Here is a 14424-nt window from a genome sequence, read left to right on the forward strand (position 1 = left end):
GTAACGGATTTCCTAATTCAAACGTGCTTCCTCACTCCTCAGTGAGGCTTTCGATCCCGTGACGTAAATCCGCATTTTATTCGATTTCGCTCCTTCGAGGCAGAGAAAGTGTGAGAGAGCTTTTTCTCGAACAGGAAAGCGAAGAACTCCCGCCATGGCGTCACAAAACGTGGATCCGTCTTCAACAAGTTCACTTACGTCTGCGAAAGCGTCGGGAAAAGGCGGTGCCGTGGCGAAAGGTTCTGTTTCCAAAAGGTAAGGTTCCACGAGCGGGAATAACGCGGCAGGTGTCGCGTGGACGATATGAAAGGTGATGCGTATGCGGGATGGGAACATCATGTCATCTCCCCCTCTCCCACCTTTCTCCAGATCCAGGTAACCTTCTGCCCCAATACTTTTTAACCCCTCCTTCCCCTAGTCTATATGCCATCTCACCTTCCTTTCCAACCATGTCCTCCTCACCCAGACCCAGGTAACTTTATGACCTAAGCCTTTGTCTCTCTCCCCCAGTCAGCCAGTCTACATGCCACCTCACCTTCGTGACCAACCATGTCCCCCCCCCCCCCCCCCATCCAGGTGTAACCTGCCCCCTGCCACACCCAGAAATTTGTCCCCCACCCCACCCCTCCCCTCCCAGACCCAGGTACCATTCTGCCCCACACCTTTGTACCCCTCCCCTCCCCTCCCAAATCCAGGTACCATTCTGCCCCACACCTTTGTACCCCTCCCCTCCCAAATCCAGGTACCATTCTGCCCCACACCTTTGTACCCCTCCCCTCCCAAATCCAGGTACCATTCTGCCCCACACTTTTGTACCCCTCACCTCCCAAATCCAGGTACCATTCTACCCCACACCTTTGTACCCCTCCCCTCCCAGACCCAGGTACCATTCTGCCCCACACCTTTGTACCCCTCCCCTCCCCTCCCCTCCCCTCCCCTCCCAAATCCAGGTACCATTCTGCCCCAAGCCTTTGTACCCCTCCCCTCCCAGACCCAGGTACCATTCTGCCCCACACCTTTGTACCCCTCTCATCCCAAATCCAGGTACCATTCTGCCCCACACTTTTGTACCCCTCCCCTCCCAAATCTAGGTACCATTCTGCCCCACACCGTTGTACCCCTCCCCTCCCAAATCCAGGTACCATTCTGCCCCAAGTCTTTGTCCTCCACCCTCCCCCAGTCTATATTCAACGCTCATCTCCACCTCCAATCCTTCAGACCCGTACAATTGTCTTGGCTGTAGGACTGTCCCTGACTCAGTCCATTTTCTGGAGCTCTTCTCCAGGTACTTCCCAGTCACCTCCTTTTTATTCCCTTTTTTCCCTCCTGTTTCCATTCTTGAGTTTTGCTACACCTGTTGGGACCTTTTCCTCTCCCTTCTATAATGTCCTCTCTCTTTAAGTTTGTGTTGTTGCCCCACTCTGCATTCAAAAGGGAATTGTTTGAAACCTTTTGCCAAATCCCTGGTTCCCTACATACTTTGCACGACAGTACAGTCACAAAAAATGCTTAAATGTTCTGAACATGGTGTGGCATTTTCTTATTTTATACAAGTCGGGGTTCATGGAGGAGATCAATGATAAAGGGGAGTGGGGTTACAAACTCCAGGAGGGTAGAGGAGGTCATGTACAAGGCGGGTTAACCCACAGTGAGAAGGGATGAGTGGGTGTAGAGGAGGTTAAAGCGCGGCGTTACGCGCGCTGCTTGTGAGCAAGGAGGAAGCGGACAAGCGGTAACATATAAACATCTTTATTGTAGGAGCTCACTATAACACTGTCCCGCTCCGGGCTGGGCGCCCGGTGTATATCATGAGGCCACGCCTACCCCTCGGGCGTGGCCACCGCCCACTTGGTGCGCGGGATGATGTCACCACGCCAGTGGGCTTTTGTGTCCGCCACACGCGCCCCCCCAGAATTCCCGCGCACCTGGAGGGCCAGTTTGCGGGGCAGACGAATGACCCGGCCGAAACGCCCCCTGGCGATCGGCGGCGTCCGGGGTGCAGGGATGCCAGGTGGGATGCCCCTGGCTGCCCCCGGGGATGGGTGCAGGACCGGGGGGCGGCGGGGCTGGGCGGTGCCGGGGGTCCGCCCGCAGGAGGGCGGCCCCGACGTGGGGGTCGGGCCACTGGCGGTGGAAGGGTCCACATCGAGGTGGGCCGGCTTGAGGCGGTCTACCGAAACGCGGTCAGGAGTACCGCCGATGTCCAGGGTGAAGTGCTTCGCCCCGGTCTCCAGCACGCGGAAAGGCCCGTCGTACGGGGGCCGCAGTGGTGTCCGATGGGCATCGTGGCGGACGAAGACGTACTCCGCCGCGCGAAGCTCCGGGGCGACGTGCGTTGGTGGGTGCCCGTGGCATGCCGTTGGCACCGGGGCGAACCTCTGGGCGGTCTCTTGCAGAGCGGAGCGCTGCTGTGCCGCGGACCATGGTGCCGTGGAGTCGGGGAGGAATTCCCCAGGCACCCGCAGCGGTTGCCCGAAGACCAACTCCGCCGCGGATGCGCGCAGGTCCTCCTTAGGCGCCGTCCGGAGGCCCAGGAGGACCCAGGGGAGCCTGTCGACCCAGCCGCCGTCGCGGAGGGTGGCCCGGAGCGCGGCCTTCAATGAGCGGTGAAATCGCTCACACAGGCCGTTAGCCTGGGGGTGGTAGGCCGTGGTTCGGTGCAGCCAGACCCCGAGCCCCTGCGCAACCGCCCCCCAGAGCTCCGAGGTGAACTGGGGGCCGCGGTCGGATGAGATGTCTGAGGGGGCGCCGAACCGGGCGACCCAGGTGGCGATGAAAGCCTGCGCGACATCGGCCGCCGTTGTCGACGCCAAGGGCACGGCCTCCGGCCACCGGGTGGTGCGGTCCACCATGGTGAGGACGTAGGTGAAACCCCGCGAGGGGGGCAGAGGTCCCACCAGGTCCACGTGGACGTGGTCAAACCGGCGTTCCGGCACCGTGAACGGGGCCAACGGGGCCTGGGTGTGCCGGTGCACCTTGGCGCGCTGGCACGCGAGGCACGTCCTGGCCCAGCCGCGGACGGCCTTCCGGAGGCCATGCCAGACAAACTTGTCGGCGATCAGCCTTTGGGAGGCCCTCGCGCCCGGGTGGGACAGGCCGTGGATGGCGTCAAACACCTGGCCCTGCCAGCCCGCGGGCACGATGGGGCGAGGACGCCCGAGGGAGACGTCGCACAAGAGGGCCGCGCCCGCGCCGTCGAACGGCACCTCGGTGACGCGGAGGCCCGTGACGGCGGTCCGCAAGGCCTGGACGTCGGGGTCAGCGGCCTGGTCCGCTGCCATCCGGGCATAGTCGATGCCGAGGTGGACTGCGTGGGCGACAGCCCGGGAAAGGCAATCCGCCACCGGGTTGTCCTTCCCCGCGACGTGCTGGATGTCCGTCGTGTACTCGGACACGGCCGAGAGGTGACGCTGCTGCCGGGCCGACCACGGCTCGGTGACCTTGCCCATCGCGAAGATCAGCGGCTTGTGGTCGACGAAGGCAGTGAACGCACGGCCCTCGAGCAGATGGCGGAAGTGCCTGACCGCCAAGTGAAGTCCGAGCAACTCGCGGTCGAAGGTACTGTAACGGCATTCGGGCGGGCGAAGCTGCCGGCTAAAGAACGCCAGCGGTTGCCAAGCTCCACGCACCCATTGCTCGTGCACCGCGCCCACCGCGTAGTCCGAGGCATCGGTGGTGAGGGCGATCGGTGCATCGGGCGCCGGGTGCGCGAGCATGGTGGCGTTAGCCAAGGCGAGCTTCGCGCCCGTGAACGCCGTGTCCATCTGCTCGGTCCAGGTAACGTCGCCTTTGCCCGGCTTACCTCGGAGAGCTTCGTGCAGGGGGCGCAGAAGCTGGGCGATGCGGGGCAGGAACCGATGGTAAAAGTTCACCATGCCCAGGAACTCCTGCAGCCCTCTGATCGTGCGGGGGCGCGGAAACCCCTTCACCGCCTCCACCTTGGCCGGCAGGGGGACGGCTCCGTGCCTGGTGACACGGTGCCCCAGATAATCGATTGTGGCGGCGCCGAACCGGCACTTTGCGGGGTTCACAATCAGGCCATGCTGGCCCAGGCGTTCGAAGAGCGTGCGGAGGTGGCGTAGGTGCTCTTCGCGGGACGCGCTGGCAACGAGGATATCGTCCAGGTAGACATAGACAAAATCCAAGTCGCGCAGGACGCTGTCCATCAGTCGCTGGAACGCCTGAGCCGCATTCTTCAGACCGAAGGGCATGCGCAGGAACTCGAAGTCCGAATGGCGTGATGACCGCCGTCTTCGGGACGTCCTCCGGCCTGACGGGGACCTGATGGTAGCCGCGTATGAGGTCCACCTTCGAGAAGAAGGACCTGCCCGCCAAACGGGCGGAAAAGTCCTGAATGTGGGGGACGGGGTAGCGGTCGGGAGTCGTGGCGTCATTGAGACGGCGATAGTCCCCGCACGGTCGCCATCCCCCGCCGGGCTTCGGCACGATGTGCAGCGGCGACGCCCAAGCGCTCTCTGAGCGCCGAACGATGCCGAGTCGCTCCAGGGTAGCGAACGCCGCTTTTGCCACCGCCAGCTTCGTCGGCTCGAGGCGGCGTGCCCGGGCGTAGACCGGTGGCCCAACGGTGGGGATGTGATGGGCCACCCCGTGCTTGACGGCCCCCGCCGAGAAGGTGGGCCGCGTGAGGGCCGGGAAGCCGGCGAGGAGGCGGGTGAATGCGTCCGCTGCCGGAAGCGTACAGACCAATGTGGCCGGAACCGAACCGTTCGGCAAGCCGCTTGGCAAGCCGCTCGTTGAGCTGGGCAACGCACAAGCGAGCGAGCTGAACGTCTCGGCCTGGACAAGACGTCTGCGCTTGACGTCGACCAGGAGCCCATTAGCGCACAGGAAGTCCGCGCCAAGCAATGCCATGGGCACGTCGGCGGTGACGAACGTCCATCGGAAAACCTGCCCTCCAAACCGCAGAGAGAGGCAGCGTTTTCCGTACGTACGGATGGGCGTCCCGTTCGCGGCAAGCAGCGCGGGGCCCCCACCCGCGGCGTGCTTGTCTGACGTGCCGGCGGGAATGACACTCACCTGCGCTCCCGTGTCGCACAGGTAACGGCGCCCGGAGAAGGTGTCCGTTATGAACAGGAGGCTGCTCGAACGGCCGGCGCTCATCGCCACTATTGAGCGCCGGCCCGGGCGTTTCCCGACCTGTTGAAGGAGCATGGCGGATGACACTGCCGAGCTTCGTGGCCGAACTTGGCGTGGAACCAGCACCAGGTGGTGGAGCTGGAGGAGCGCGGCTGGCTCCGCCAGGCCGGTGGAGTTGGTGGGTTTCCCCGCGGTGGCGGTTTTCGCCACGGCGGTGGGCGGGGCGTGGCGGCGTTCACGAGGTGCGTATCAGCATGCTGCGTATGCTGTAGAAGCTGATGCTGTGGAACATGCTGCTGAACATCAGCCTCGAGGGCCGTGACGGCCACGCCGACTCTCGCCCGCATGTCCGAAGCGGCGAAGTACCTGTCCGCCTCGGCTGCCAATGCTCGGGGTTCCGTAAGCCCGGTCCCGGCCAACACGAGGCGAACCTGCGCTGGAAGTTGGCGCCGGAAAAGCGCCCGGAATAGCGAACCGGGGGCTTCGTCGCCCAACAGTGACAGCATATGGTCCATTCGGACCGACGGGCGCGTCTCACCGAGCTCAGGGAGATCCAGGAGGCGGTCGGCCCATGCGTCGTCCGTGAGGCCGAACGTGGCTAGGAGTAGCCGCTTGAGTGCCTCGTACTTGTGGCCGTCCGGTGGGTGGCGAAGGACGGACACAACTCGAGCGGCCGTGTCGGGCCCGAGGGAGGCGACGACGTGGCAATAGCGCGTGTCATCGCCGGTGAGGCGCCGAAGCTGGAATTGGGCTTCGGCCTGGACGAACCAGACTTCGGCCTGAGCCTCCCAAAATTCCGGAAGTTTGACGAAGTTGGCCATGGCAATGGCGTCGCGTGTGGAAGGATCGCTCCGGCAGATCCAACGTCGAGGGTCACCAGTAAAGCGCGGCGTTACGCGCGCTGCTTGTGAGCAAGGAGGAAGTGGACAAGCGGTAACATATAAACATCTTTATTGTAGGAGCTCACTGTAACACTGTCCCGCTCCGGGCTGGGCGCCCGGTGTATATCATGAGGCCACGCCTACCCCTCGGGCGTGGCCACCGCCCACTTGGTGCGCGGGATGATGTCACCACGCCAGTGGGCTTTTGTGTCCGCCACAAGGTTGTGGATGTACATGAGGCAGCACATCTGAAAAATCTGAAGTGAGAACGAGACCAAGGAAGCGTGGAGACGATTCAACAATCAGGTGAAGCCATCAGCCTCGACTTGGGTGAAGTGAGTGTTTAGACTCTAGGAACGTTTGTGACCTGAGGTGCTTTGGGATGGGCAGAGGTAGAAGAGGGCAGGTAAATAGAGACTGCACACCAACTTGCTGCAGGTGGGAGACCGAATGTCCTTTGGTAATCCACTTCTCATTTTGAGATTCCAATTTGAAGTGCAAGCCCAGAAACGTACATCAAAGAGAACATTAAAAACAGATCCTTGCAATGACAGACCAATCAGCCTTCTCCCAAGCATCAGCAAGGTCATGGAATCCATCATCGCTTCTGACATCAAATCCTTCCTCTTCTCCAATGCCTTGATCTCTGGTCATCAATTTAGATTCAGATCAGGTCATTCTACTCTGGACATGCTGCTTCTGCTGTCTCAATGGATGGAGGTCCTTCATGCCAAACAGGAAATCAGAGCCATCTCTTGCCTTCGATACGGTGTGGCACCCTGCCCTGCTCACCAAACTCTCCTCTTATGGTATCCATGGATATCTTCACACATGGCTTGCGGACTTCCTCTCCTGTCATAGGCAACGTGTGGTTCTAAATGGATTTCTCTTATCTCCCCTTCCTCTTCAGGCTGGAGTTCCCCAAGGCAGTGTTCTGGGCCCTGTGCTTTTTCTGGTCTTTATTAATGATCTCTCCGACTCTCTGGAAAATCCTCTCTATCATTTTGCTGACTCCACTCTCTGCCGCCCCATATCCCAACCCTCAGATTGGCAGGCAGCAACCTCTTCACACTCTGCCGCCCTGGACAAAATCACAAACTGGTCAAACAAGTGGAATATGTCTTTCAATCCTGACAAATCTCACATTATTTTTTTTTTTGTATACAGGATCGAGGCTCGTGAAAAAGCTAACATTTATCCCACCAAAAAAAAAAATCAAACAGGCACACAAAGTATATAATAAGTAGGAGCGGTAGACAAGATAGGGAGAGAAGGGGAAGCACATGAACACAACATTTGAGAGCAGGGACATCAGGAGATCTGTGGGAGGGAGGAGGCGTGGGAAGGGGGTGGGTGGGGGGGGGGGGGGGGGGGAAGAAGTATAAAACAAGGACACTGCAAGGACTTCCAGGAAAGAAGTTGGTATTTTTAAAAAGTGGATCTGGGGTGAAATTAGCGGGGGTAGAAAAGATCAAGGTATTGGATGGGGGAAGATAAGAGATGGTGATGAACAGCTGTTTTAAAGACCTGGAAGGAGGAGTGGGATTGAAGAGAGTGAGGGAGTCTGTTCCAGAGGCGGGAGAAAAGCGGAATGAAGGAGTGAAGGTGAGCAGAGAGTCTTGATTTTGGCAGTTTAACCATAAGAGGGTTGCAGGCAGATCTTGTGCGACCTGTAGGAATATTAGGGGGACAGAGCGCAGAGAGAGCTGGGGGAGCAAGGCCGGAGAGGAGTCGGTAGAAGACAGAAAGACCACCAACCTGCCTGCGGTGAGTAAGTGAAAGGCCCTCGGAGTTAGCTTCATCTTACTATGTCTCTCTAAAAAGACCGTCTGGACAACCCTCCCATCTACTTTCTCAACAATCCTCTCAAAGAAGTTCTGTCACTCAAGCTTTTGGTTCTCACTATCAGCCATGATCTTTCCTGGGAAAACCACATTTCCAAGCTGGCCTCCAAAGCCAGTCGCCAACTGGGCATCGTCCGTCGTGTGAAGTCTTCCTTGGCACTGCTGAACTCCTAACCACTTACAAAGCTTTCATCTGCAGCTTGATGGAATACTGCTCTCCCCTCTGGGCTGGTGCTCCTGCCTCACACCGAGCTGGGCTTCACGCTGTTGAATCCAAAGTTTTTAGAATCATTGCTGATGAAGCTGATTCTGAGGACCTTTCGATCTCTCACCGCAGGCAGGTTGGCGGTCTTTCTATCTTGTACCGACTCTTCACCGTTGTTCCCCCTGCTCTGTCTGTGCTCTGTCCCCCAAATATTCTTTCAGGACACAAGATCTGCCAGAAACCCTCTTCTGGTGAAACTGTCAAAATCAAGACTCACTGCTCACCTTCACTCTTTTATTCCTCTTTTTTTTTTCCTGCTTCTGGGACAAACTCCCTCACTCTCTTCAATCCCACTCCTCCCTCGAGGTCTTTAAAACGGCTGCTCACCACCATCTCTTATCTTCCCCCATCCAAAACCTTGATCTTTTCTAGCCCCACTAATCCACCCCAAATACAACATGCATTTTAAAGGCCATTTTCCCTGCTAGAGCGGGGGTTAGCCTTGCGGTCCACATGACAATCTTCTCTATTTTGCCCTATTTTCTGCATCTCTCCTTGTTAACCCCCTTGCCCGCATTTCTTCTTCGACCATCTTTAGGCAAGTCTTTCTCGATCTTCCCCGTCCTCTACTTCCTTCTACATTCATTTCCATCACTCTTCTCAACCAGTCACTTTCATCCTTCCTCAACACATGACCAAACCATCTCAAACTGTTTCTCTTCACAGCATCCATCACAGGCTCTAGTCCCATCATCTTTCGCAATTCATCATTTGGCTTCCTCTCTCTCAACGATACTCCACACATCCACCGAACCATTCGCATTTCCACCCGTCGTTGCTGCTCTACGTTCATTACCCATGTCTCGCTCCCATGTCCCTCACGCTTGGCGTCAGGAAGGGCATCCGGCCATAAAAACATAGCCTCAAAAAGAGAACCATACCCCAAATACACCTTCAAATTCAGTTTTCTTTCCTGAAAGTCCTTGTTGTGTTCATCTTGTTTATCTCATTTACCCTGCCCCAGCCCTCTCCCTTCCACAGATCTCCTTATGTCCCTGTTCTCCACTGTTGTTGTTTCTCTCTCTCTCCCACTCCCTTTATTATATGTTCTATGTGTTAGCTCTTATAGCTCGACTCGGTGTACAAAAACCTGTTGAAGAAAACGTTTACCTGCTGTAGAAGTCACTTTGTAATAGGGCAATGTGTACAACCAGGTAACCTTGCGTTTGTAATGTCCATTTTGTATTCCAGATTACAGCAGGAGCTTTTAACGTTGATGGTGAGTATGCATGGTTGCGAAGGTGGAATGGAAATGCATGCTGTCATTACAAAATGGCAGCAACTGTTCAAGGTAGTTAAAGTGACATTTTTATTTACGAGCAAAATCCTGGCAAAATCCCTGAAGCCTTGTTTCCACCTTCGATAAAGCCCCACACTTCGCACTGTTGAAGGAAGCACTATTGCCAAGGAGGATGGTGACAAGTTTGGCCAAGGCAGTGATGGAAGTGTTTTGAGATGGATGCTGGCTTTGTGAACTTCTCCATTCATACCAATTATGCGTTTTCATGAATGATGGAAACATGAGTGTTCCTGAAGGTTCCATGAGGTCACGTACTGCTTTGGACACAATTTGGCAAACCTGCTGAATGCAACTTTTGCATGTTGATGCTTACAAAAATCAACAGGATGTTTATCAAGGTGTGGCAACCTCCGTGGGAAGCAAAGAGAACCTCAAGTTTCAGGCGTTAAGTTAACCCTTCGTCGATGAAGGGTTAACACCTGAAATAGCAGCTTCTTGCTTCTGGTGGTTAGCGCATGGAAATTCACATCTGTTTGATATTGTCCATTGTTCTACCTGTCCGCCGACAGATCGACCCTACCCTTCAGCAGAAAGACAAGTTCAATATTCTTATCGTTGAAACAGTTTGGCCTTGGGTGATGCTGTTCATGTAATTATTGGCTGCACGGATTATTTACTTTCCTTGAGAAGGTAGAGCTAATGTAGCTCATTCGCAAAAGTGGAGGGCCAATTTAGCCATTTTGTAGAAACATTGGGAGGGGGATGGGTTATAACTCTGCAGACCCCAATGCTGGATCTGTGCATGTCTCGTCTCCAACAGCGCTCTGGGGACAAGGGTATCTCTGCATTCCCCGATGGAGAGAATCTGTTCCGATGGATCGGCACCATTCAAGGGGCATCTGGCACGGTGGGTTCGCTGCATGTGGAGACCACCATATCCAAAGCCGCTGTTCCACCTCACTGACAGCTATTGCTTATGTGGATGTTGCAACTTTGGAATCCTATTGCAGTCAATGGTACAATGCATGCTGAGCCACATGGGCTAAGGAAATACTGTACACACTAAGTACACGTGAGTCCAATATATTGTCGTGTGACTGTTCTCAGTTAACACCGGGAGTCACGGAAGGCAAATCGAGCGTGACTCGGAGGCGATGATCAAATGCGGATTTCACTATATGCGCCGCAGGCAGAAAGGAAAGAAGAGGAAGCTGAAGAGCTTAGTGCATTCAGAAAGTATTCAGACCCCTTCACTTTTTTCACATTTTGTTATGTTGCAGCCTTACGCTGATATCGTTTAAATTCATTTTTCCCTCATCAATCTATACTCAATACCCCATAATGACAAAGAGAAAACAGGACTTTAGAAAGTTTTGCAAATTTATTAAAAAGAAAAAACTGAAATATCACATTTACATAAGTATTCATACCCTTTGCTATGACACTTGAAATTTAGATCAGATGCCTCCCATTTCTCTTGATCATCTTTGAGATGTTTCTACACCTTGATTGGAGTCCACCTGTGGTAAATTCAATTGATTGGACACGATTTGGAAAGGCACACACACCTGTCTATATAAGGTCTCACAGCTGACAATGCATATCAGAGCAACAACCAAGCCATGAGGTTGGAGGAACTGCCTGCAGAGCTCAGAGACAGGATTGTGTCGAGGCACAGATCTGGGGAAGCCTACAAAAAAAAATCTCTGCTGCATTAAAGGTTCCCAAGAGCACAGTGGTCTCCATAATTCTTAAATGGAAGAAGTTTGGAACAACCAGGACTCTTCCTCGAGCTGGCCGCCCGGCCAAACTGAGCAATCGGGGGAGAAGGGCCTTGGTAACAGAGGTGACCAAGAACCCGATGGTCACTGGCTGAGCTCCAGAGATCCTGTGTGGAGATGGGAGAAACTTCCAGAAGGACAACCTTCAATGCAACACGCCACCGATCTGGGCTAGATGGCAGAGTGGCCAGACGGAAGCCTCTTCTCAGTGAAAGACACATGAAAGCCCGCTTGGAGTTTGCAAAAAAGCACCTAAAGGAATCTCAGACTAAGAGAAACAAGATTCTGTGGTGTGATGAAACCAAGATTGAACTGTTTGGCTTCTGTCTGGCCACTCTGCCATATAGCCCAGATCGGTGGAGTGTTGCAGTGATGGTTGTCCTTCTGGAGGTTTCTCCCATCTCCACACAGGATCTCTGGAGCTCAGCCAGAGTGACCATCAGGTTCTTGGTTACCTCTATTACCAAGGCCCTTCTCGTCCGATTGCTCAGTTTGGCCGGGCGGCCATCTCTTGGAAGAGTCCTGGTTGTTCCAAACTTCTTCCATTTAAGAATTATGGAGGCCACTGTGCTCTTGGGAACCTTCAATGCAGCAGAGATTTTTTTGAAGGCTTCCCCAGATCTGTGCCTCGACACAATCCTGTCTCTGAGCTCTGCAGGTAGTTCCTTCGACCTCATGGCTTGGTTTTTGCTCTGATATGCATTGTCAGCTGTGAGACCTTATATAGACAGGTGTGTGCCTTTCCAAATCATGTCAAATCAATTGAATTTACCACAGGTGGACTCCAATCAAGGTGTAGAAACATCTCAAAGATGATCAAGAGAAATGGGAGGCACCTGAGCTAAATTTCAAGTGTCATCGCAAAGGGTCTGAATACTTATGTAAATGTGATATTTCAGTTTTTTCTTTTTAATAAATTTGGAAAACTTTCTAAAATCCTGTTTTCTCTTTGTCATTATGGGGTATTGGGTGTAGATTCAGGGAAAAAATGAATTTAAACGATTTCAGCATAAGGTTGCAACAACAAAATGTGAAAAAAGTGAAGAGGTCTGAATACTTTCTGAATGCACTGTAGCTGCGGTCCCGCCGGCAGTTCCCAAACCTGCAGAAAATAACTCAAACAAAAACCGGGTTGAAAAATGTACAGAGAATAACGAAGGGGTTTATTAAAAGGAATGCCGGGACAAAGAAAAGCGCGACGATAACTAAAGTCCTAAATGGAGCGCTCCCTCACCAGACTTAGAAACAGACGAGGGGTAAAATAATGTTGGAAAATAATGGTGTGATTATTTAGTGCACATAGCTCAGATTGGCTGGTGTATCTTGTCATGAATGGTGTCGGCCCCAAGCGCGCCGTCCGGACGTGGCTCTGTGCTTGGCGGGAAGGAAGGTCACAGTCCACTTGGTTCACTAGGCCGCGCGCACTGCCCTCATGGTCCGTCTCGAACGGCAGGCGTGCAGCTTGCCTCTCAGCCGCGTCGGTGAAACCCAGCTCGTCGTTGGTCAAAGGACCACCGTCAGCAAGAGTCGAGGGCCAGAGGTGAGCGAGAGGCAGGAAGGAGAAGAACGCGATAGGCCGGAACAAGGCGAGCGCGACCGTCAGGAACAAGAGGAATGCGAAAGCGAGGAGAGAGAGAGAGAAAATGTCCATCTGAGAGTTATTTTAACGTCGGGTCGTGATGTCATCGGCGCTTCTCCACCAATGCCCGCAGGCCACCACCAACTCGTCCAGATCTCCAATCAGCGCGCCGCTTCTTGCTCACCCTTCTCTCTGCCAATCAGAAGCCCTGGCCAATCACGGCTCCTCGGGGCGTGTCTTCACGGATCTTAAGTCCGATGCGTCCTTTCCAGTCGGGGTAATCAGCCCAAGTGCGTCATCTGTGTTCCGGTTAGTTTTATTATTTAGTGTGGTTTAATTAACGGGCATTTCCTGTGCTACTGTCTATGGTGTGGTGCTATAAGGGACAAAGGATAAATCACAAAGGGGTAACGACGAATAGGGAATTACTTCACCTAATCCCTGAGCTAAATAACATGCCCCGCCCCCTCGTGATGGGGACAAATATACACTTATCCGACATTCGGCTAAACAAAAATTACATGGTGATGGTTCTTATCACTATCATCGGAGCACCCACCTTACAAATCTACCTGACTCGACATATCACTACCCCACAAACATAATATCATGGTAACTGTGGTTTTGTTTGACATCTGTGCACTCCTGAACCGCTGGACAGAAAGAGTTGAAAGCCGGTAGTTTTAGGAGGTTAAAACATATTGTCCTGGGATTTCAGGGTGGGGGAGCACCCCAATTCTTTCTGCATTTAACCCCTGACTATCTCTTCTCCTTCTCCCTCCTTTTGCTTTAAATATTTCCCTATTGATTCTTGTCTTTTTGCAATTGTTGTTTTCATGTATTGTTATGCATTATGTTTTCCACTCTGTCAAAGCGCCTTTGGGCTTCTGGAAAAGCGCTATACAAAATAAATGAATTATTATTATTATTATTATAAATGTGGTATAGTGCCATTCCTGGTGAGAGGGGGTATTACAAGTGATGACACGGGGTATTACTGTCGGGACTCGGCCCTATTTACTCGCACCCTTTCCCTATAATCGTAATTTGTAATCTTCATCTTCATCTCCGGCGCGGGAGTCGGCCGTTCGGATCCAGCATTACAAGACACTAAAATAACTCTTCTAAGGATGGGTTCTTTGCAAGTACTGTTTATAAAATTGCAATAGGCAGTCCTTTATACTTGAAGTATCCCCTTTCACCTTACAATATGAAGTATTTACCATCATTTTGGGTTATATTTATTGTTGATGCATTTAAATGTAATTTTCCATCCATATTAATCCAATAATAAGAGTGAACTTTCTGGTTGTGACATCACAGGTGTATGAGGGCACATCGTACAAGCTCTTGCTGGAGTTCCCAAGCGGTTATCCATACAATGCCCCACGTGTCGTCTTTCTCACGCCTTGCTTCCACCCAAATGTGGATTGCGAAGGCAACATTTGTCTGGACATTCTCAAGGACAAGTGGTCTGCACTGTTTGATGTTCGTACAATCCTGCTATCTCTTCAGAGCCTCCTTGCTGGTATGACCCCCTCTGCCACTTTTAACCTATTAGTACACACACTCCTACAGGAGTGGCAGGAAGGGTCATGATATTATCCTCTGGGGGTATATCGATTACAGTAGATTTCGGCTCTGGCCTCAAGAATGTCAGGATTTAGTTCAGTTAAAGATTCTTGAAGAGCGCTTGCCAAGTGGCTGAAGCATTCAAGCAAGCACTCCATTCAAAAC

General features: G+C 53.5%; 1 protein-coding gene across 1 annotated transcript in view; it reads left to right on the forward strand.

The window, feature by feature from the left end:
* Positions 1-14424, forward strand: part of UBE2C (ubiquitin conjugating enzyme E2 C) — a 15251-nt gene continuing 827 nt past the window's right edge. Inside the window, exons 1-4 of the mRNA XM_068103009.2 lie at positions 1-255; positions 9279-9306; positions 10148-10234; positions 14011-14215. Of these exons, the coding sequence (XP_067959110.1) occupies positions 155-255; positions 9279-9306; positions 10148-10234; positions 14011-14215 (421 nt within the window). The 5' untranslated portion in view covers positions 1-154. The remainder of the gene's footprint in view (positions 256-9278; positions 9307-10147; positions 10235-14010; positions 14216-14424) is intronic.

This window comes from Myxine glutinosa, chromosome 9, assembly GCF_964187855.1.
Source record: "Myxine glutinosa chromosome 9, kmMyxGlut1.1, whole genome shotgun sequence".
Classification (NCBI taxonomy): Eukaryota; Metazoa; Chordata; class Myxini; order Myxiniformes; family Myxinidae; genus Myxine; species Myxine glutinosa.